This window comes from Phragmites australis, chromosome 10 (assembly GCF_958298935.1).
Source record: "Phragmites australis chromosome 10, lpPhrAust1.1, whole genome shotgun sequence".
Lineage (NCBI taxonomy): Eukaryota > Viridiplantae > Streptophyta > Magnoliopsida > Poales > Poaceae > Phragmites > Phragmites australis.
Genome location: NC_084930.1, coordinates 31,900,329 through 31,924,232, shown reverse-complemented (window position 1 = coordinate 31,924,232; position 23,904 = coordinate 31,900,329). Strand labels below are relative to the sequence as shown.

Genomic DNA, 23,904 nt, shown 5'->3' with positions numbered 1-23,904 from the left:
TGAGTTTAAGAAAAAATAAACTATGTATTAATCTAGAAATACCATACATTCGAAATGATGGATTCTCGCCTCGCCGTTGAGAGGAAAACGGAGTAGCTGGACACATAGAAAGGCCCAATAACTGTTGCAAGCCTTCACACACCGAACCTGGCCCCTTTGTCTGGGCCTACCTGGAAAGTCCAACACGGGCCGAAAAATCCCACCGGCTGAGCGTGCGCTCGGCCCACGAAATCCTCGCTGCCACCCCAGAAAAAATCCTCGCCGCGGCAGCGCGGCAAGCGTAGGCCGCGTAGCACGCTCCTCACCCGCACCGTTCTTCTCTCCGCAGCAGCAGTAGCCGCCGCCCGCCGCTTTCTCGTCAAACTCAGAGCGCTGGACGCCATGCCGCCGCCTTGTTCTTCGCCTCCTTCCCGTCCGCTCGCCAACCTCACCCTCTACTCCAGGCGAACCGTCGCAGCCGCCACCGCGGCCGCAGCCTCCTCGCCCTCGCTGGCAGGAGGGCACGGCCGCCGCCCCCTGCGCTACGCCGTCCTCGGCGCCGGCTTCGCGGGGCTCTCCGTCGCGTGGCACCTCCTCAAGGTCCTCTCCTCTCTTCTTCCCCCTTCCTGTTCCCTCCCTTGCGATATGAAGCGTCGGCTGAACCGATGCTGGTGCCATTTCAGCATAGCCCCAAGGATTCCCGCGTGTGCGTCGACATCTACGACGACAACGGGGTCGGAGGAGGCGCGTCGGGCGTCTCGGGAGGGCTTCTCCATCCCTACTCACCTAAAGGTCTCCCTCTCCGCCGTCACATGCTTGCGAATTGTGGTTTCAGTGATTCAGACTCCATTTATGCTTAATTTAGTGTCCTGGAATTCAAATAATGGTTTTGAATCCAAGACCCAGCTTAATTTAGTGTTGTTCTGAGCATGAATTTTTCGTGAACCGCAGTGAAGCTTCTCTGGAGGGGTGCTGAGTTCTGGAAAGAGTCCATGGATCTCCTGCGTAGCGCAGAGCTAGCAAATGGATCCACTGGATCAGATACAACCAGTCAAGATGAGACCCTTATCTGGAGAAGGCAATCCTTTCTTCTTTGTTGCTACTATAGTCTGTTGCTGTTTGCTCTTTATTTGTGAGCTTGTGATTACAGGAGGTTAAACTGTGCAGGGGGATTCTGCGGGCACCGACAACCGAGAAGGCTGCTGACATATTGCTGGAGGTACTGCTGAATTAAAATTACGCAGATACGATCAGGTGCTTCTTTTATGTTTCTAGTGTTACGTTTTGACCGCTTCGACCTATCCAAGTTAGAATGCTCAGAGTTGCCTCCAGAGTTGCAGCCTTCAAGTGCTTGATTCCGATGCTGCACAGCGTCTGATTCCTGGGTTGTGTGTTCCGTTTGACTTTGCAGTTTATATGCCTCTAGCAATGAACATCAACCCAAAGAAATACTTACAGGTGTCGCACTCCTTCATGCTTTGCTTTGTCTTATTGTCAATTGTTTCTCATCTTCCGTTGAAATAGCCTGATCTGGTTTCATCCTTGGGTTTCTACAGGCACTGTTCTTTGCATGCCAAAATCTGGCAGGTGAAGCATCCATATCACCAAGTGCACAGAAAGAGTTCAATCTGTACAAGGACCATATTGATAATTTACGGCAATTAGCAGGTAAACTCTGGCACAATCTCCAGAAAGAGCAAAGGACATTACTTCAACTTGGACTTCCTCATATTGTGGCATCATCCTTTACATTTTGCCTCCCAATTGGCACTTCTATTTTTTGAGACTCAATCGAGACTAAACTGAAATAAGCACACAGTAGTATTTATATAATTTTGGGTTTCTTTTTAAGCTTTTTGACTACCTGAAGCTAAATTAAAGTTCTACTGTTGTCAATTTACATCTTGTCAGTTCAGCAAAAATATAAAAGAATTACATACACATGTAACACTTGCATGGCATGACAAAACGATTTCATCACATCAAGAAATTTTGTATGCCTAAAGCGCTGTCAAACATGTGCAGGAAATTATGATTCAGTGATCATCTGTCTTGGGGCCAATGCTAGGTCACTTCCGGAACTCGCAAATAAGCTGCCTCTTAGAACCTGTAGAGGAGTTATTGCTGAATTCGAGTTGCCATCAGATACAGTGTAAGGAGGTTCTGTACGCTAAAAGTCATTACAGCATCAGTTGGAACTGTCTGATTGATACATTTGCTTTCTGCAGTGATGAAGACGAATATGGCACTCAAAGCCCTTCAATTTTATCTGATGCATGGCTGGCATTCCAAGGTCCCCGTAGTGTTTCTATTGGGTCAACTTGGCAATGGAAGGATGAGAACTATGCTTCAACTGTATCTGATGAAGAAGCTCTTACTGCAATGGAAGAGTTGCTCCCAAAAGCTTTTGCCGTTTATCCAGTAATAAGTAAATGGGATTTCATACGCGCAAGGGCTGGGATACGAGCCATGCCTCCACTGACGACTAATGGATCATTGCCACTTTTGGGTTGTTTGAATGATATGATAGGCGAGAGGAGCAACTGTTCTTTTTGGTTAGCTGGTGGGCTTGGTGCCAGGGGTCTTCTGTATCATGGTTTGGTTGGAAAGCTGACTGCCAAAGCTGTAATTTCCTGTGACGAAAACGTAATACCTTCTGAGTTCACGTGCTGGAAGGTGAAGGCTTCACCATGAATACCATTTTGTGGCTCAAACTTCAAGCATGTTGTGCTTCATCTGGGATATTCATCTGAGTGACTGAGGGAGATCTTTGAAAAATGGTGGATGAGTTTCAGTCGAAGGAGAATTGTGCAAATCGCAGGGTTCTATCCTATCTGGTTTCCCGCTCTCCTACATGAAGGGCTACTGCATTTTGAAATCTGAAGCCATTTTGTCAATTAACGTACACACAACAGACACTAGAGTGAGCACGGGTGTTCTAAGATATCCGAGTGTGGTGTTCTAAGAAGTATTTCAGGCCTTGTATGTTTTCGAACATTAACAAACATGTGAGTACTGAAGCATTGACTTTCATCGGAACACCACACTTAGAGTGCATCAGAGGTCCGCTGGCATATTTGCCTACAGTTTTGGATTACCCTTGAATTGCGTCGTGTTTCTTTTCCTAATTTTGTCTTGTATTTTCTTACTGTTAGCTGAATCATCTCTTTTGTAAACCTCTTAAAGGTTATGAGTTTTGCATGCATAGAATATTTAGATGAATAAAGCATTTTATTATCTACTAAATGTTATATACTAACTACTAATTGATTATTGAAAATAGATATGCAAGAATGTAGAGAATAGAGTGAGAGATAAAATCAGATATTCTTATTATCTTTTATCAGATGCATGTAGAGAATAGAGTGAGAGATAAAATCAGGCGCATAATAGATTTGCACTGAGCTAGCATCTTCCAGTGCTTATCCCAGTTAAGTTTTCTGTGAGTTCACAAACCAAGAGAGTCAATCTGTTAATATCACATATACATCTAAACCCACCCACCAGAGTACGTATGCGGAGTTTCTTTGTTGATTCAAATCATTAAAATGCTATATATCTCTAGAAACACATATCTGATTTTTGATCTGTTTAAAGCATATTGTTGAAAAAAAATACGCTTAATAAAATGAGATCTATAAAGGCTATATTTTGATGAAGTTTTAGGATAGTTATGCAGTTGTAACATGGTAGACATCTAGTTTCGTTTTGTGCTATACTGTAGTTGTAATTTGGGTTGCGATTGTGATTTGGAGACAGTCGAGTTACAACATGCTGAACAATATAGTTACAATATGTTAGACACTTTAGTTACGATAATATAGTTACAACATATTAGACACTCTAGTTATGACAATGCAATTGTTGAGTGAGTACTAGTTACAACACGGTAGACATTCTAGTTACAATATGATAAACACTCTAGTTTCTCTCCCTTTTATCTCTCTCTCCCCTGCGACTGACAGGTGGGCTCGAGCTCGGGCCGAGCCGTTGCAGTCGAGTTGCAAAAATCGAGCCGAGCCGTCTTCAGAAACCGAGCCAAGCCACATACATTGAACCGAGCCGAGAGCCGAGCTGAGCCGCTGAGACGGATCGAGAGCCGTGAACCGAGCCGAGCCTCGAGCCGACCCGAACAGAATATTTTGGGAATATTCTCCTATTTTTCTTTTTTCCGAATTTCTCTCCCGGTAAAACTTTCGAAGCCCGTTTCTCCTTCGTCTTAACTCCGTTTTCAACGATTCTTCCACCGATATTCATCTAAATTCGAGATCTACCCAATTATATCAATTTCATAATTTTTGTAAATTATTTAGTTATTGTTTTAATCGTTTGATTGATCGTGTGCGCCTTTGTTATTGTTGCGATTATTAGAGGAAGGAGCATTCGAGGAAGACCCCGAGGATCTGGAGTTTGAAAAAGGAGCAGACGAGGACTTCAACGAAAGCAAGTCCTACAACCGTTGATCATATTGATCCTATGTTTTCAAATACAATCCGTAGAGCCATTGTTTTAAATAATAGGATTATGTATGATTAAGTTAATAGTTGTGATTTTAAAGAAATCCTAGATTAGTTATGACATAGCTTGTTTATACCATGCCTTGTTATTGTTACCTTTATTCCGTTGAAACCCTAGAAGGTTCCCAACATCAACTATAATGATTATTTGGTTGAATGCTTGTTTACTAGCATGCTTAGGATTGCTTTGCTCAAAAGAAAGAACTAGATTATTTACATATGTTAGTCATACTTTTCAAAAATATGAAGTGATGTGTACTTGGTGCGTGTGCGTGTAAAACTTGTGTTCTTGGAAAAACTATAGAGTAGTGTTGATGAGGGTGAGTAAGATACCCCACAAAGGTGGGAATTACCTTAGAGCAAGGTTCGCCTTTGTGGTGTTCTTGTTAGGAGACTCTTGCCTTGGTCGTATAAGGACTGGCTCGCTGTGACATCTCACCCAGTATCCACTCGTACAACCACATGGCCTGAATGGGCAGGACTTGACCTAACCCCTCCGACTTAATTCGGTACCCACCCGGAGGCCGGTAGTGGCAATGGGGACCAGGAGAAGACTTGGGTGGTGCGTAGCCTAAGATCCGGCTGGTGATATTGTTAAGGCTATGTTAAAGCCTTAGGATTGCTAAGCGGTCTTTCCCGTGGATCTTCTAAGGCCCCTGGTATCTTAGTGCCCCATAGGTGGATATTGTGACTTCGTTGTGAGGTCGTTGCGTCTCGTTATGGTAGCTCCACCAGTTGCTAAGGTGGGAGCCTGCGTATATCTTGTGAGTAAAGTGTACAACCTTGCAGAGTGTTAAACATATCCGGATAGCCGTGTCCTTGGTCAAGGACATACTATGGTTTGATCACAATGATTAGTTTTTCGACGTGAGTACCTCCTTGGTGTGTGTGAGTGGGCAACGTGCCCATATTTTCGAAAAGAAGGGTTTTAGCTTTGTGCCCTAAGCCTCCTGGATTGTGTGTCCACCGGCAAAATGCTTGTGGGAACTGGCGGGATGGAAGTATCTCCCTCAGGGCCGTCAACCCCCATAAGCTCAACTTACGTGCTCTCTCTTCGAAAATGTTTTTATTAATGGTAGTCTTTGCAAAATGAACCTTGCATCAACAAAACTAGCTTTCCACGAAATCTAAAAGACTCTACAGCCTTATCCTTGATCTACCCATAAGCATCTAATATTCTCCCTTGAGGTATGACTTGTTGAGTACCTTATGTACTCATACTTGCTAATTATGGACCCAGATGATTCAGAAGCCGACTTCGTCGAAAGAGAAGATGAAGATTAGAGAAGCTGGTTTCGTCTGCACTCAAGCTGCCTGTAGGGCATGGGTCGCTTTTGCGTCGTTTCCGTTGTGCTGTGTGGGTTTGTTAATTTATGCCTACGGGCTTTTGTTGTAATGAACTCTGTGTTGTACCTTATTATCGTACTTAATCGATGTATGTCTGTGATGTCTACTTTTGTTGGAATTTATGTGTACCAGCTACTGATCCAGAGACTAGTATGAGCTACACGTGGTAACCCTAAAGGAGGGGTTCGACATCTTGCCAATCAGGCACCTTGCTGCCGCCGTTGGCTAGCGCGATGGCCATGATGGCTGCAATCTCCATGACCCATGACAGAGGGTTCCACATGAAGCCCAGGAACTTAAGCAGCTTGCTCTCCTTCTTCTCCTCCAGCTTGTTGGGGCCGAACACCTTGAATCGGTTCTGCCCCTCAGCGTTGGAGAGCCCCTTCCGGTCACATTTCAGCGTCTGGAACACCTCCTCCACCGGGATCGTTGACTGCAAGACCCAACAAAGCCATCCATCACTACACGTCCGTAGTGATGCACAGTGAACTAGCCATGATCAATGGAGCAATGCCGCCTACGTACCAGGTCGACAGCCTCGTTGCGGACGTCTTCCATGGAGATGGACGCCATGGTTGCTTATTTCCTTTCTTTCTTTTATTGGAGGGGTGGGTGCAACGAGCTTCTAGCCAAAGGGGTGGACGCCGGCCGGCCGGTCACCGGCGGAGGTCTTCGGGACGCACGGAGGGAAGGCGGGGCACGCGACTGCCTGCCTCTCTCTCCGTGGATGGGCGAAGACGGCGTGGCCGTGGCGCGGGCATCGACGCCTTATAAGGCGTCGCGGGCACGGGTGGTGCCGCCACTGCGCGCGCGGTACGAGAGCTTTTGGCTGCCCGACCTTTTTGAGGCGCCTCTGGTTCGCGGGCTTTATCTTTGCATAAGCTGGTTCCAACTCTGTAATATATAGATATAATTTATTCTGATTATCTATCAATTTCATCTAATATTTATATATCTATTTATTCTCTTACCTACTATATAATTATCTATATTTTTAACATAAATCTCAATATAAATAAACAGTACATAACTACTAAAAATTTCCCACTCTAGTGCAGGAGCCGCTGTTGTGAGCTCAGGACGTGTTCTTGCTTTCTTCTTGCGGGTGCTTTAAGTTTCTATTTAGACTTTGGACTTTTAGGGAAAAAAAATTAATTTTGGTTTTCTTAAAAAACTATTTTGAATTTTAAATGTTGGTTTTTATAATAAATTTTTAATCTCTCAGAAAGAAAAGAAAAAAAACTATTCTCGATCAGTTTCTCAGCTTTCAGTTTATTTTCTCGTAAACTAACTTTTAACTTATCCAAAAATCCTTTTTAACAATTCTGTTTATTTAAGCTTCAAACTTTTTAGAAGCAGAGACCAAAGTAAATCCAAACAAACAGGCCTAAAACTCCATTCGAGTGGGGAATTCGGCGTGCAGTCTTGCAGCGAGGCCATTGGAGTGCTTCGATGGGATGTATTGCTCTGCGAACTGCTAGCGCTTGATTGCAACATAGAAATTCATAGAAATTTCATAAGTAATAATTCAGTTCTATGACGATACCTACATTCCAAAATGGGGTGTTATGAGATTTAGACCCTAGGGCCGAAAAAGAAAACAGGAAACAACCACATTGGAGTCTAACGCTCAGCGCAGAAACACGAAAATCATTTCGGAACAAAAGGAACACCGCGTAAGGCAGAAACACATAAAATCAATTCGAAACATAAAGACTACCGCATAAGAAACGCGCAAAATTGATTCAGCAGCGCATATCTGGAGATCCATAACGAAGGAATCCAAAATAGCGCATGTAGCTCTAGGAAATACCAGGAATTCTTGATGTATTGCAACAAGAGCGTCCTGCAGCCAAACTAAACAAAAATCTCCTCACCATGAAGCAGTAAGATGTACTCCTACATTCCATACCAATAAACAACATGGTTATCATTTACATGCTTGGGCAGCTTTTGATGCCGTTCAAATTGTGTAATGATCACCGGGATGCTGGAACAGCAACAATGCAAGACAGTAACAGAAAACTGCAATGCACGAATTAGCACCACCCCTGGTACCCAGTTCACAGCATCTCTTTCTCTCGAAAACAAAAGTTCATAGCAGGATGATCCATATTCAATTCGCTAAGGTAATATAAATGCATCAATATCTTAACCTAAATTGTAGCAGTACATAAGAGCCAGTGGCAATCGATAAATGCAAAACACATTTCTAGCCATTAAAATTTCGATTTAAGATGCTTATGCTTTCTTTTACGACACGATGTTCATGCCTAAGACCTCCAATAGAAGCCTTCAGAATTTTGCATGTAAGTCAACAAATCACTCAGGAACTCAACTTCGACAAACTTCTGATCTACCCAGCATTGCTATACAATAGCCAACAACATAAATCAAGGCAGACCTAGATGGAAGCTAATCACCATAACATCATGTCCATAGATTGATGACACAGTGATGCTTGCTCTGAGTAAGACATCAGAGCTTCTAGTAATCTAATTGATAGAATCAAAAGCATCCGTGGATCATCTTATACTAAACCGGTATGGAAACAGGTACAGTAACACACAACTAGCAATCGATGTTCTAGTGTTCTAATAGGACTAACACAGGGAGGTGCCATCACCATGGTTTACACTAGATACGGCAAAAAAAAAAAGTTATAGAACTCTAATTGGTGAAAATACTAATGTGCATCAAGGAATTTGGCATGACTACAGCTGCAAAATCAATTCGAAACAGAAGCCTATACAGGAATATAGCAATCCAATGTCCTAAGTAATCGCCATTAAAGTACACTTGATCATAAATCCTAACGAATTGTTAATACCAGAGCAACATGCCAGGATTGGAATAAGCAAACCACCCAAACAAATAAAATAGAGTACCAAAATGAACTGCTAGTGGTAAACTGATTAGGCCGCTGCATGCCAAGTAAGCTTCAGTAGAATAAAAAATGGTGGTTCTTTAACGATCAGCAAATATGGTATTCTCAGTACGCTACAAGAACAACTGATAATCCCTTCAACACAAGCAAAATCTTAACAACAGCTCCCTAGCTCGTGGAGACTTGGAAGCATCGCGAGCCTCGCAAACCCTAGCCTCCCCAAGCATCGGTGCTCCAGGGCACCTCTTCCCCAACTCAGAACCCGAGCTTGGTGCGGCGCCAGTGCCTGCGCTTCGCGTTGTACCTGACGCACAAACAAGAACCACGGTCAGAGATCGAAACAAGAAATTCACCCAAAGATGCGCACGAGCGACGAGGCGACAGGGATCATCAGAGCTGAGAGATCGACGAACCTGATGGTGTTGTCCGTGCGCATGCGGATCCAGTAGGGGATAGGGCGGTTCTGGCGCATCTTCTTGGCCAGCTTCTTCTTGATCCGGAAGGTCTTGTGCGACGGCTGGCAGGATGCAACGCGACGAGCCAAGCATAGAGTCAGAGAAACACTAGGTACATCCCATGAATTCGGGAGCGTGGCCTTACAGATCGGAGATACGTACCATCGTTGTGGCGGCAGATACGGCGGCGGAGGCGACGGCGGCTCGAGGAAACGCTTGGATCGGAGGAACCGAGAGAAAGGATGCCGCTAGGGTTTTTATGGGGGAGGGGCAGAACTATAATCGGCCCAATGGGCTCAGGAAAAGTGGGCCGAGAAAAGAGGGATAGCTGGGCTTTAGTGGGCTTGGTTAGAGCCCATATATGGTGATCTTTTTCCTCAACTGTAGTAGCATATGAGCACCGCTATTTATATTAAAGCTAATAGATAGTTAACTATATTAAGCATATGTAATTTTTATTTGTATTAAAAATTATAATTTTTATTTAGGTGTTTAATATTCTTTTTTATAAGCACCTAGCATTGTTTATACCTAAAATTTGATGGACTTATATGTACTGATTTAATCATTAACGGGACTTAGAAACATTGGAAAGAGCACGGGACAAAATACATAAACGGCCCAGCCCATAACGATAAACTTTGACCCGATATTCTCGTCCGGTCGGCTGCACAACGGTTTTCTAAAACTCGCTAAAACCGCTCCCAATACTCACACTAGCTACAAGCACCTAGCAACACCTGGATAAGTCTGGGTGAGCAGTCTCTCGACTGAAGGCTCTGCTCGCCCAGCTTTGTTGCGGAAGAAAACAAACACCAATAAGACATCAGCTCTTATATCTTACTATATGCTGACTAGGATGCATGGGACTCGACTATTTTTCTAAATTCTAATCGGCCACTCTCATCGTCTTATGATTTATTTATTTATTTCTTGTCCTGTGATTTATGGACATGACAATCATGGCCACATGGCGTTTCCAGATGCTGTCTTTCCGATGATAGGAAATTATTAGCAACTAACAAGAAAAGGTTGGCGAAAGTGCTAATCAGCACACGTGCATTATCGACTCTGTTGGGAGTTGGAACGACGGGAGCAGGACACGTCAAAGTACACATGCATGCCCTCGCATAATTTGGTCGATCGGCTTGAAAAATTTGCTGGTGTTTACTTCGCAGCGCACTGCTTATCAGGATTCCTGCTGCATGCATTGTAGATGTGTGCAGACAGTCTCTGGGGTGTTTCGCAATTCGGATTTGAAGAATCAAGTTATGCCAGTACGGTACAGGTAGTACTATCAAAAAGAATAATATCAGATCATCACGCGTCCAGATCATAAGATGCATGGTGATTTCTTGTTTCCTGGCGCCAAACATAGGCACCGTGAAACGCAGACAACAGATGCTGCTGACCAACGGTTGCCATCTGATTTATTTGACCTACTGGTTCAGTTCAGCAAATTGGTTGAAGCTGCAGACAAGGATTAATCGGACAAATTAACCGAAGGATCCATTCGACGACTCTCGTCTAATTGCAGCTACAATCTCAAAACTGAGATTAGTTCTGGGGATACTTTCGTAATGGTGAAAGCTCTGAGATGGGAAGGCAAAGATCGCTGCTATCGTCTTCTTCTGCATGTAAAATAAAATGCTTTCGGTTCTGGACTGATGTGACTTCATTGGAGCAAAAAGAATCCTTCAGCTCGCGACTTGTCGCTCGGTTGTCAGCAAACGCATGTGTTAGGTGACAAGATTAATAGTAGCTCCTCATCTATCACAAACGATTGATCACTGTAACTTGCTTCCATCCATCCTCCCATGTTTTCAATGTTCTAGCAGGTCAGATATATCATCATACTTTACTAACGTACTCCCTCCATTTTCAAATGATATTCGACCCAAAATTCTGTTTGCAAATACTCGGTGGTTCGTACACATTTGGTCAAAAGTGTCAGTTATTCGAAAACAGATCGAGCAGTAATATCTTCCAACATGTGTGCTCATGAAAAAAAAAACAAATCTAATATATGCCCTCCTCGCAAAAGAAATACTAAGATCAAAATCTAACATGTGTGTTGCCTGCTGCTGGGTACAGCAGCGTTCGTGTAGCCACAGGGCCGCAGATCGGCCGGAGATCAGTCCAAGATCTGCCCTCGGATCTCTGCTTCTGAACCCTCAATCCTGACATGCATGAGCATGACCATCTCTCTCTCATTGGGCAGGCAGTAGGGGCCTGAGCGCCGCCGTGCAGCCACGTCAGGCGCGTGGCGTGCCAGGACCAGCGATCGGCTACTGATGAGAGATCTCTCTGCGGATTCGATCAGCTCGATCGGCGTCGTATCCCAATTCCCACGACATGACGAGCTCATGGTAATTTGGACTTAGCTAGCACTAGCAGCTGGTGCTTTCGGCCATGGCGGATCGGACTGTCAGTTCAACAGGCAGAAGGACCTCTGCTTGCACAGAAATGGTTGGGGTAGCAGAGACACTCAGATCCTCTGCGGTAAACAGAGAGGGCTGCTTGCACAGAAATGGTCGGGTAGCAGAGAGGGCTACTGTATAAATAGTAAAAACAAAGGCTGTACAGTAAATCAATGTACTAAACAGTGGTACACTGTTGTAGTAATAGTGTTCGGTTAACTATGCGTGGAATTAATACTTTTTCATTGCTACTGTAGCAGTTGATCCATTCTATCAAACTTAAAACTAACTGTTTCCAACCCCTCCTAATGCATTTTACTATATGTATAATAGCTCTATACGTTACTGTACAGGATATGGATCCAATAATAGAGCCAGAGCAGAATTCTTTGTCGTAATGCATTGTCACATTACATATAACTTAACTCATATCAGTGACGATACAGTACTACAACAGATCTATGTCTAGCACTCTGAAAGAGTCCTATAAGCCCCTAATATCTTCTTTTATTATGCACTCTCTTTTTCTCACAAAATAAACTTTATTCATGGAGAAACGTACTAGATGCACATTTTTTTTTTGGTTGGTACCCTGTGTTTCCATGTTCTGGCTAGACAGATAACCGTCCTACTAGGCTACTAGCTAGTACTGCAGATGCAGCATGTACCCAATTCTTGAAAGCAAACACAGTGCGGTAAAAAAAAGGGATAATAAGCAATAAATAATATCTTACTACCCAGTATTAACCATTATGGAAGCATTTCAACAAAAGATTGATCATACAGCTATTTTCGACAATAAATTAATAAAATATATTATCTCTATAATTCTACTGTCATCTTATCCGAGTCTCACCCCTAATACCATATACATAAATATTATAACATCTATCATAAATACTATCATCTTATCGTAGGAGCCACACCTAATATCCACTTGGGCAAGATATATTGCCCCTTGCTCTGAGAGATTCAAGCATGTAGATAGATATGCACATTGTTTAGTATGCTAACCAATTGGAAGTTGGCACTGTGATGCATGGATATAAAAATCAGCATGAACATCCTGTCATATTGTCAACAGCTCTACAGTCTACTGAAGGAACCGGCCGGCGGCCGCGGCGAAACCCAAGCTCGTGTCGCCCGCTGCGTCGCCTCTCTCTGCTCCCTTTTCTCTGTTATGCTGTTGAAGTTTTTTTTTTTTTTTTTTGTTGAGAATCCTGTCTGAGTCAGATCCGATCAGGCCACCAGCATTCATGCATGAAAAAGGAACAAAACTTCCCTTGTCCAAAGTAGTGTCACTAACCCATGCATTGCATTGCATTCGTGCCCTCAAAGTTTGAACTTGGAGGACAATTTTTCATACATGCTGAGGTAACTATATGTCTGGAAGTATACTAAAGGTCCATTTGTTTCACTTTACAATTACTAGCATGTGATTTATATCTATATGTTGAAACAAACACTCCAGATAACAACCTAGCTTATAACAATTTAACTTTTAGATTATAACAATTCAGTAATTTGGGTTCACCAGTTTCTACAGATTATATAATCTAGTTTCTTACTATCCAAAATCTATAAATTTCTTTTCACAATCTATAGCTGAAATAAATATACCCTAACACTAGCTAGCATCTAAGGTAAAGATGCGACGAGCAAAGACCGTGTGATGGATAAGGTGCATACATGTAAAAAGATTAACCGATAGAAGATATGGTATCACACATGACTAAGGGTGGCAACGGGGCAAGGCAAGTCGGGCATCGTGGGTTTCAGATCAGACAGAGACAGGTTCAGATGCAAAATTCGCTCCGTGAAACCATCGGTCGAGGCCCTAACCCAAATCAGGTTCAAAGATGAAACAATATTTGCCCCCATGGGTCACCTACGACCCGCTCCTGGCCCACTGTCTGCTCGCTTGCCACTCCTGGCCTACTGTCCGCTCGCCTCTTCTCGCCTCCTCTCGCATCTCACCACCCAGCGCCGCTCCGCTCCGCCTTCGCCTCCCGACGCTGACATTGTGCCTCCCAACGCCGCAATCGTGCCTCCGCTCCACCTCCCAGTGCCATTGCGCCGCGCCTGATGCTGCGTTTCTGCTCCGCCTCACGGGCCCATGGCTCTGCTCCGCCTCCCGGCGCCAAGCCTCCCCTCCGCCTCCCAGCCCGATCCCACACACTCACTCTGCCTCTTGGCGCCGCACCTCTTTTGCTCCGCCGACCAAGGCCGCCACCTAAGCCCGTGCGCTCGCTTGCCGACGGAGGCCGCTGCCTGAGCATGCGATGCCGTCGGGTCTCAGCCCCCCCACAGCCGGGGTTGGATGTGCTTTTCCACCTGATATCAAAATTGGGGTCGGGTTTCAAATGGAATGTGTTCTCTCTCCACTTGATATTGCATATCTGATCAGCAACATACCTGCTTTCAGATATCGTATATAACATGCATGTCTGATCAGCAGCATGCACTTGAATATTGCATGGTTTTTGTCCTTTGGGGAGCGTTCAGGCTTCGATCTGCGCCTCCCAAGGCGCAGGTCCTGCTCTTCCCAATGCGACAGGATGGCATGGATGGATGCACTCGACGATGCAGCAGCACAATGAGGTGTGATTTCAGCATCACGTCTAGACAGGCATTGCGAGTTCGCAACTGGTTGGCTATATATGTTGGTGCGGAATTTAGTAATCTCGTGAATTCGTTCTAAATAACTATTATTTTTTTCAGTCACACACGATTTATTTAATTTTGATCGGCAACTTTGAGAACCGTCGCTCGAACAATTTACAAACAAATCGATAAATAACCAACACCTAAATTGCAGGGACTCGAAGTAGCAGCGAAGAACTACTCTAATGTGCAGGAAAATAAAGAAAAATGAAAAGTAGATGCAATAGTTGTGATTGACTGAGTTGTTGTTGTAATCTGCATCCACCCTCAACTATTTATAAGGGGGTGTGGTCTTGGCCATAGGAAATCAAAGTAGGACTCTATTCCAACCCTAAACATGTTTTGTTCGGTTGAAAACATGAAAAGAATCCGAACAAATCTATGAATCTAGCTCGACTCGGACTCGGACTGAGCACCGAATGATCCGATAAGAACGAACTTTTGGTCGCCGGACTATCCGGTGACTTCAACTCCGCTGAACTCCAAATGCTTTCCTAATATACACCGGATGATCAGGTATTTGAATTGCACTCACCGAAGGCTAGCGCCAGACTAATATTTGTAGAGATCAAATCTTCTGCAAGGAACTGATTTAGCCTTACCGGATGGTCCGTGTTTTAAATGTACTTACTGGATGCTAGTGCCAGACTAATATTTACAATGAGTAAGTCTTCTGCAAGAAATTGATTTTGCCTCACTGGATGGTCCGGCGCTAGCCCATATGATACACCAGACTAATTCTTGCATAGAGCAAATTCTCTTCACGAAATCATACTTCCTTCACACCGAATAGTCCGACGTCTACCGGATGCATCGTCGGACTAATTTTTCCACAGAGCAATTCTCTCTGTAAGAAATTGTCCATACTCTCACTGGATAGTTCGGCATTCAATACATGTCTTACCAGACTAATTCTTCCAGAGAGCATATTTCTTGCATGAGATCCCCATTCTACTCACTAGGTAGTCCGGTGATGACACGACCTTAAGCACCAGACTATCTGGTGTGTATAAAAAAGTCTGATCGTGCTATTTTTTCTATCAACACATGTCCTCCTGTTTTTTTTAAAGTTTGCGCATTGAAAAACATTTTTACTATCATTATTCATCTTTGGCTACTATTTACGACGATGTGAACAATATATCGGCCACATGTATGCTCTAATGGTGAGAGTAAATACATTGACCATGTATAACTATATATCTTAGGACGATGGCAAGTTACATCGGCTAGGTATACTTATCTTTCTTCTCAAGCGACTGCTACCCACTTGGATAGTATTTCTTCAAGTATTTCCCATTTATAGCTCAAGGCATCTTATCTCCTTGTAAATATTGTAATATATACGAATTTCCAGATTCCTACAACCTTAAAAGGACCATCCTAACTAGGATACCACTTTCTAAAGTTATTATCTTTAGACTTGATAGGTAAAATCATTTTCCAAACTAAATCTCCTATTTGAAACAATTTTTCTTTTACTTTCTTATTGTAGGCTCTAGCTACCCTCAATTTATCATTTTCAATTTCTCTCAAAGCTCTAAATCTTTCATCGTTGAGGTCATCTATTCTATCTAACATAGCATTATAATAATCCACTGCTGACAAATCATTTTATCATGCCACTCTCAATATACCAAGATTTACCTCAATGGGCAAAACAGCTTCTTGTCCATACACCAACTCATAAGGAGTAACTTTAGTGGCGCTTTGTTTAGATAAGCGATGAGCCAACAATGTTTCACTTAAAACCTCATGCCATCTTTTTGGATATTCTTCTATTTTTTTTTTCTTTATGAGCTTAATTAAAGTTTTATTGCTTTACTCGCACTGTCCATTGGCCTAAGTATAATATGATGATGAATTGAGAAGCTTAATTCTAAATGATTCGACAAACTCGATAGTTAAAGTTTGCGGAATGCAAAATCATAAATGATATATTCCAAAATAAATTTGATTACCTCTTTATACATCATATTCTTCAATGGAATGGCATAAGCCCACTTTGTAAAATAATCTGTAGCAACTAAAATAAAGCGGTGACCTTTGGAAGATAAATAATCAATTTGGCCGATGAAATCCAAAGACCAGTCTCGGAATGGCCATGGTTTAATGATAGGATTCAACATAGAAACAGAAGCTAATTGTATATCACCAAACTTTTAGCATGCTTTATATCCTTTGTAATATCTAGAGCAATCATCAAACATAGACGGATAATAAAACTCATCTCTCATTAACAACCACATCATTTTGTGAGCCAAATAATACGTACCACAAATACCTTCATGTACTTCACCCAGAGCAATTTTACTTTACTTTGAACCTAAATATTTTAGAAGCAACGCATCTATGGTTCGACGATATAATTCACCACACAATATCACAAATTTTAAAGCTTGTTGCCTAATCTTTCTATCTACCGATGAACTAGAATTATCTAAATATCCAATCATCGGCCTTCTCCAATCACTAGGTGTAGGCAAATCTGATTTTTTTTTTCAAAACCGAACTCTCCTCCCGCTGTTCGGCCAAATAGACACTAGCACAAGCCAACAACGGTTTTTCTAATAAAAAAACATCCCTGTATTGACTCTATAATAAGATGCTTGCTACGCTAAATCGTTGGAGAAATTGCCCTCATACTATTATGAAAATTTGCATCTTGCCAAAATATCACTGGCGTGTCTATGACATATGGGGTCAAGTCCACATGTCATTGAGACAGTTTGATGGTATTTTAGCAAAGTAAGAGAGAGAGTGGTATGATAATAATTTTTCTTAAATTATTTGCCATCATATTCTCTTCTCTAAATATATGAGTGGTAGTAAAATAATCTAAATTTGCTATAATATTTAAATATTTATCTAAATAGCTATTTAGTGACCTAAAGTATTAAAAAAATTTAGAAACCTACTGCACTACTAATAATGAATCACTAAATGCATCTATATGTTTCACATCCATGGACACTAAAATTTGCAAACCTTACAAAAGAGCTTCGTAGTCGGCTTAATTGTTAGTACAAAAGTATTCTAAATAAATATTCGATCGGCAACCTTGAGGATCACCGTCTGAATGATTTACAAGCAAATCGACAAAGAACTATCACCCAAATAGTGGGGATTCGAAGTAGCAGCGAAGAACTACTCTAAAATTACCTTAATGTGCAGGAAAGTAAAGAAAAAAAATGAAAAGTAGATGCAATAGTTACGATTGACTGAGTTGTTGTTGCAATCAGCCTCCACCCTTAACTATTTATAAGGAGGCGTAGTCTTTGCCCTAGGGAATCACATTAAGACTCTATTCCAACCCTAGACACCCTTTCTTCGGCCGAAAACGTGAAAAAAAAATCCAAACAAATCTACAAATCCAACTCGAGTCAAACTCGGAATTAACACCGGGTGGTTCGGTAAGAACAAACTTTTGGTCGCCGAACTATCCGGTGAGTTCAACTCGGCTGAACTCCAAATACTTTCCTAATATACACTAGAAGGTCCAATGTTTGAATTGCACTCACCGGAGGCTAGCGCCAGACTAATATTTGCATAGAGCAAATCTTATGCAAGGAACTAATTTAGCCTCACCAGATGGTTCGGTGTTTTAAATGTACTCATCGGATGCTAGCACTAGACTAATATTTGTAGAGAGCAAATCTTCTACAAGGAATTGATTTAGCCTTGCCGGATGGTCCGGCGCTACCCCACATGATACACCAGACTAATTCTTGCATAGAGAAAATTCTCTTCACGAAATCATACTTCATTCACACTGGATAGTCTAGCGTCTACCGGATGTGTCGCCGGACTAATTTTTCCAGAGAGCAATTCTCTCTGCAAGAAATCATCCATACTCTCACAGGACAGTTCAACATTCAATACATGCCTTATCAGACTAATTCTTCCAGAGAGCATATTTCCTGCACGAAATCCTCATTCTACTCACCAGATTGTCCGGTGATGACATGGTCTTAAGCACCGGACTATCCGGTGTGCACAAAAAGTCTGGTCGTGCCATTTTTTTCTATCAATAATATGATCCACTCTAGGATGATGCTTGAAGAAACAAATAATAAAGAAAGAAAGAAAGTCTACGAGCACAGTATCTCGAAAATTAGTTTCATTTTTTTAGACAAAGGGGAAAAAGTTCCAGGCTTTTGCATCGTGTGATGCATACAACCCTAGTTTATTATTATACTATTTCAGCTCATACATGAATGTTGAAGAAAATACAAGCGTAAAATATTATATAAATATAAAATCATCAATCACGTAGTCTAAGTACTAAACCATCACTCTCTTGGATATCGGATTATATTTTAAAAAGTAGTGGTTAAAGTTACAATTTAGCTCAACACTTTTAGCAACCCAATGGAGTACAATTTTAGATCTGGTCTTAAGAGCATATATTGATTGCCTGATCACCTACCATATGGCTGATCAATCATGGACTTCACTGTTGATAAGGCTAGTTAGGCCTAAATTACCACACTCTTCCTTCTTTGGTTATTGAATTAGGTATATAACTTCCACCAAACAATGATAAGGTCAGATGGGGCTGTACATTTGTACAATAGTCTAAGAGTTTTAGACACTGGTAGTTCTTGACTTCTTGGATACCAGCTAGCTTAGGGCAAACATTGCCAAACAAGAAGGGAAGTGGAACACTACTAAGTATAAGAGGCAGTACCTTGTCTAGATCAGAGGGAAGGCTATAAGATTTTCTGGAATTTAGTTTGAGATGTAAGTAAATCACCTAAACTCAACTGAAAACTATCCAGACATGCCCTTAATGTACTCAGTTTCCACCACAATATTTCTAATTTGATAGCTAATAGCTAAAATCGGATATACGGAGCTTAGAGATCGAAGAAGTCATCATACACGTCTTGCTATCGATGGGTACATCACCTATCACTAAAAAAAATTCCACCTTGTGAGACACATAAAGAGGAAACTCAGGGTTTAATACCTGCTAGGTAGGGGTTACAATCGTCTCCATTAATCATCAAGTTAAGGCTTGGTTCTCCGGTCTTCAATATTTATGCTCTCACCATTACCCACCCTACATACAATATCCTTCTGTCGGAGGATGAACTCCTGTCGCAGGGATCCCGAGAGACCCCTTTTCAGAGATTCGGCCGGGGGGATGATCCTGGATAAGCTTGTTTGGAAAATAAGCGGGAACGGAAACAAATGCAGCGGCAGGTGGGAGATGATCGCCCTAGTGCGAGAAAAATGGATGTACCGGGGTTTAGACAGGTTCGGGCCGTACGGAGCCGTAATACCCTACTCCTGTGTGAGTGCTATATCTATCCTTTAAGGGAATTCTTCAAGGATGTATCTGGTTACAGGGGAGAACTGTTTTCAGAGAACTTGAGGCTCTCGTGTTCTAACTCGGCTCGAGCTGTTTCAAGCGTGGGCGTTGTCGGGCTTTTCTTTGCCTTGTTCTTCGGTCTGTGCCTCTAGAGAGCTTCCTCTTTTCTTTCTTTCACCTTTTTTTTGCACACCTTTTACGTGTTCTTCATCCTTTCCTTTTATAGGCGCGCCGACCTCAACATATCCTGAATGGGAAAGAGGGGGTACGAGTGCCAAGGCGCCACGGAGAAAGGCATCATCATTCCGTCTTGGTGAAGTGACAGGGGCGGTGGAAAAATGCGGCGCGCATCCGACCACCCGCCATTGTGGAGGCCCTTCGGCGCCATTGAGGGGGCCCACCGGGCAGCCTCAGAGGTGCCCGGTGCGCCCACCCTGTCTTGTTCTTCTGCCAGGGCAGGGTGGCAGGCGGAGCGCTTCGATTCTGGCAATGATATCCCGAGGCACCCGGATGAAACGGGACGGGACTCGTGCATTTAATGGACCCACGCCCCCCTGCCAGTGCATGGCAGGGTCTGACATTGGGGCGTGGGCAGCTGAGAATGTCAGGATGTCAGGATGTCAGGCCGCGCGTGCCCATTAAATGCGGTATTGGGCCTTTGACTGGCTGACACCCCAACGATGGGACTCTTCGAGTCGTCGGACGATCTTGCGCGAACCTTTAGGGAAACGAGTCCTCGGGGGCTGCCACGTGCAGCCCCGAGCACTCTCTCCCGAGCACTTCGGCGGGACCTTCGGGGAACCGAGTCCTCGGGGGCTGCCACGTGCAGCCCCGAGCACTCTCTCCCGAGCACTTCGGTGGGACCCTCGGGGCACCGAGTCCTCGGGGGCCGCCACGTGCAGCCCCGAGCACTCTCTCCCGAGCACTTTGGCGGGACATTCGGGGAACCGAGTCCTCGGGGGCTGCCACGTGCAGCCCCGAGCACTCTCTCCCGAGCACTTCGGTGGGACCCTCGGGGCACCGAGTCCTCGGGGGCTGCCACGTGCAGCCCCGAGCACTCTCTCCCGGGCACTTGGGCTCTGCGGATCATCGGGGAACTGGGGTGCTCGGGAACCAGAGGCGGCGGCCCCGAGCACCTTCTTCCGGGACTTAGCTTCTTCTTATCTTGCAGGGTGGACCTTGCGCGATGGTGACATGTGGCGGATGACCGGCCTGGTCTCGGGACTTAGGGACCCCTGGTTCCGAATACACCGACACCTTCTTTAGTACTCTCTTCGGTAAAAAATACATGATATTTTTGACTTTTTATGGTATTCGACGTGCAACTTTGACCATTATTTTATATTAAAATATAATTATAATATCTAATAAAATATAATATTCTAAAAGTATTTTTCAAAATAAATCTATACATATGATTTTTTTTATTTTTAAACTAAATATTTTGGAAGCTATTTGCCACTTAAAGTTTAAATTTTTTTATCAGACCATGATTAAAGCACCAAGTATTTATACGCGGAGGGAGTAACTCATTTCCTCTTGCTCACATGACATACTCCGTTTAGAAATAGTAGACATATTTTTTTTAAAAAAAATCAAATGTTGTACACTTTAACTATTATTTAATCAAATTATAACAAATATCTAATATATAAAAATTATATAACTAGATTCATAATTTAAAATAATTTTATACTTATATAAGTTTTATAGCTATAAATAATATAATTTATAAAAAATTTAATTAAAATCTAACTTCCAAGATCGAGAAAAAAAATCCCGCATACTATTTCTGAACCAAGACTTTGATATCTTTTCTCCTTTGGCATGCTTTGCGGCTGGCCGGGACCCAGAGGCAGAGAGGATAAAGGATAATCAACAAAGGTGGGCCCCAGGAACCACACACCGAAGCACTGAAAGCGCCGGTGGGCCCCACTCAGAAGACTTTCAAACAGGCCGCGAACTGAAACGCCCCAGCATTTTTTCCCTCTCTATTTAAAGCCACTCATAGCTCGCACACCAAACCGCTCGGCTCCTCAGCTCTCTCGCATCACACGACACTCTCGCCGAGCAAGAGCAGAGCAAGCAAGGGCGTCGTCTCCAATGGCGCGGCCGCAGCAACGGTATCGCGGCGTGCGGCAGCGCCACTGGGGCTCCTGGGTCTCCGAGATCCGCCACCCCCTCCTGTGCGTAACTAGCCATCCGGCGCAACACCTTCCCGCTCGATTTGTGGGTTTCTTGGACCGATCGATCCTTGGCGTGCGGCTGACCATGGCGGCGTCTTGAATTCTCTGCGTGCAGGAAGACTAGGATCTGGCTGGGCACCTTCGAGACGGCCGAGGACGCGGCGCGCGCCTACGACGAGGCGGCGCGCATCATGTGCGGCCCGCGCGTGCGCACCAACTTCCCCCACGACGCCTCCGCCGGCGCCGGAGCTGACGGGCCGTCCTCGTCGTTCCTCTCCCCCGCACTCGTCGCAAAGCTTCACCGCTTCAACCTCGCGTCCGTGCAGGCCGCGCAGGCGCGCGGCAAGGTCGACGCCTCGACCACGGCCGCCTCGGCGCCTGTCGTGACGCCGCGCGCGACGATGCCTGCCGGCAATGCCGGCACGGGCAGCGCGTCGTCGCCGGCCGCGGAGTGGAGCGGGGGATTTCTCGAGGAGCAGTACGTGGATCAGATGATCGAGGAGCTGCTAGATTCCAACTTCTCCATGGAGATCTCCTACTAGTTGCACTGTAAAAGCGTCCCCTTCTGTTCTCAGTTCTCTGCCTCTGCTCTGTTTCATCTGTCTGTTTCTTCAGCTAGTGAGCTAGTAGTATTAGCCATGCCAGGAAGAACTCGAGGTTACTTTGGTCAGACGAGTTTTCGAGCAGACTGTGTATACGGTAGCATCGTCAGAGGATAACAAAGTTGGATTGGACCCTCTTTTTCTACTATTAGGCCCCGTTTAGAAGGTGAGAATTTCTATCGTTTCCTTCGGGAACCGAACTATTTACTGTGAAATTCATGCTTTCGAACGAGCCCGGAGCCCCAGATGTTGAAACTATTGAAGTGGTTTTCATCTTCATGAAGCATCTGAAACTCCTCTCTTTCGAGTGGAGAGTAAACTGAACAAGGAGGCTAAATTCTGGTTTCACCACATGCTGAGCTGATAACAAGAACAACAATACATTGACTGCAAACTTGAGAACAATGCGGTTAACCGGAAATCAGTTAGGATCGTCTCTTACATTGTTTCCGGATGATGTGGATGCTTCAGAGACGATGCCAAGACCAAGAGATGATATACTAGTAGATTCTATACCAGAGTAACTTAATTGCACACAAGCAGAACAGCTTCTGAAATCCGTAGACAGAATCTTGGCGTCAAGGACAAAAGGCACTAGATTTATGGCCTCTAGTACCCAATCCTCTACGAATCCACGAACTCTGCACTGCAATACTGCGTTGCATTTTATCTCTCACGCAGCTGAATTAACTTGCTGGCTCGCCGCGGCGCCATGGCAGGGGCGGTGCCGTAAGATCGCGGGGTAATTGTCGCGCCAGTGCGTGCAGCGCGCCATCGATGACAGTAATGGTGAAGGAGGGGACTGGCGAAGCTGCTGGTTGATGGAGTAGTATCTATGCGAGGATTCAGTTCATCATGGCATGTGCCACCACATGCGCCTCGCACAATCATGCTGCTCGGCCGGCTCTGGCCTTCAGACTTGCGATGCAAGAGACGTCAGCGCGCGCTTTTAGACGCGTTTCTCAAAAAAAACCCGCTGCCTTTTTTTTGCTTTGATGGCGATGGATGTGCTTAGGGTGTGCTTTGTTGTCCGAATTTATCCCGACCTGATCAATGGATACGTACAATCTTAAAAGAAATTTATTTACTGTTGCAGTCTGATTTATTAGGTGTAAATATATGGTTTCATTCCGACCGAAGAGATGCAGAGCCTTTCATCTATTCATGCAGTTGATTCCACTCATTTATGTTATAAAATCGTATTTATGTAAATAACAAATCATAATCTTAATTCAATGTATATGAAGGAGGAAGCAAAATTACATGATAAACCAGTTTTGCCCCTAATCTACCCTTTGTATGTCCTTTCGTTTTTTTTCCCCCCTAATTAAAACAGGGACAAAAGGAGATTGGCAATCGCACATGACGCGGTCAAAATTCATCTTAGCAACTCAACTGCGGTAAAGAAGCAGTGGCGGATCCAGAATTTAGCGATTGGGTATTCAGTATTAAAAAAAATGTTCAATCCAAAATACGAGAAGTCCATAGTAACGTAAATTTTAAAGTATAAATTGTTCATAGTAGAGAAGT

At 43.8% G+C, this 23,904-nt stretch overlaps 3 protein-coding genes across 3 annotated transcripts; 2 read left to right on the top strand and 1 right to left on the bottom strand.

Moving 5' to 3' along the window:
• Positions 1-263: 263 nt before the first annotated feature.
• Positions 264-3,216, top strand: LOC133930752 (uncharacterized). Its single transcript, XM_062377479.1, has 8 exons — positions 264-579; positions 663-771; positions 931-1,057; positions 1,147-1,198; positions 1,291-1,437; positions 1,536-1,647; positions 2,005-2,131; positions 2,208-3,216. Exons 1-8 carry the CDS (start codon positions 382-384, stop codon positions 2,671-2,673), a joined length of 1,338 nt encoding a protein of 445 aa, XP_062233463.1. The 5' UTR covers positions 264-381; the 3' UTR covers positions 2,674-3,216.
• A 5,572-nt stretch (positions 3,217-8,788) lies between these two features.
• Positions 8,789-9,472, bottom strand: LOC133931261 (large ribosomal subunit protein eL39). The gene is made up of 3 exons (XM_062378110.1): positions 9,348-9,472; positions 9,144-9,247; positions 8,789-9,034 (listed from the first exon to the last, which is right to left on the bottom strand). Exons 1-3 carry the CDS (start codon positions 9,348-9,350, stop codon positions 8,986-8,988), a joined length of 156 nt encoding a protein of 51 aa, XP_062234094.1. The 5' UTR covers positions 9,351-9,472; the 3' UTR covers positions 8,789-8,985.
• A 12,157-nt stretch (positions 9,473-21,629) lies between these two features.
• LOC133883605 (ethylene-responsive transcription factor ERF003-like) lies at positions 21,630-22,525 on the top strand. Its single transcript, XM_062322981.1, has 2 exons — positions 21,630-21,772; positions 21,888-22,525. Exons 1-2 carry the CDS (start codon positions 21,690-21,692, stop codon positions 22,312-22,314), a joined length of 510 nt encoding a protein of 169 aa, XP_062178965.1. The 5' UTR covers positions 21,630-21,689; the 3' UTR covers positions 22,315-22,525.
• The last annotated feature ends 1,379 nt before the right edge of the window (positions 22,526-23,904 follow it).

Bases quoted from the DNA above. Each gene is read 5' to 3' on its own strand.
- LOC133930752 (XM_062377479.1), top strand. From the start codon at position 382: ATGCCGCCGCCTTGTTCTTCGCCTCCTTCCCGTCCGCTCGCCAACCTC. The intron at 580-662 runs GTCCTCTCCTCT...GTGCCATTTCAG, and splicing joins TCGCGTGGCACCTCCTCAAG to CATAGCCCCAAGGATTCCCG. The intron at 1,199-1,290 runs GTACTGCTGAAT...TATCCAAGTTAG, and splicing joins CTGCTGACATATTGCTGGAG to AATGCTCAGAGTTGCCTCCA.
- LOC133931261 (XM_062378110.1), bottom strand. The intron at 9,035-9,143 runs GTTCGTCGATCT...TTTGTGCGTCAG, and splicing joins CGCACGGACAACACCATCAG to GTACAACGCGAAGCGCAGGC.
- LOC133883605 (XM_062322981.1), top strand. From the start codon at position 21,690: ATGGCGCGGCCGCAGCAACGGTATCGCGGCGTGCGGCAGCGCCACTGG. The intron at 21,773-21,887 runs GTGCGTAACTAG...CTCTGCGTGCAG, and splicing joins GAGATCCGCCACCCCCTCCT to GAAGACTAGGATCTGGCTGG.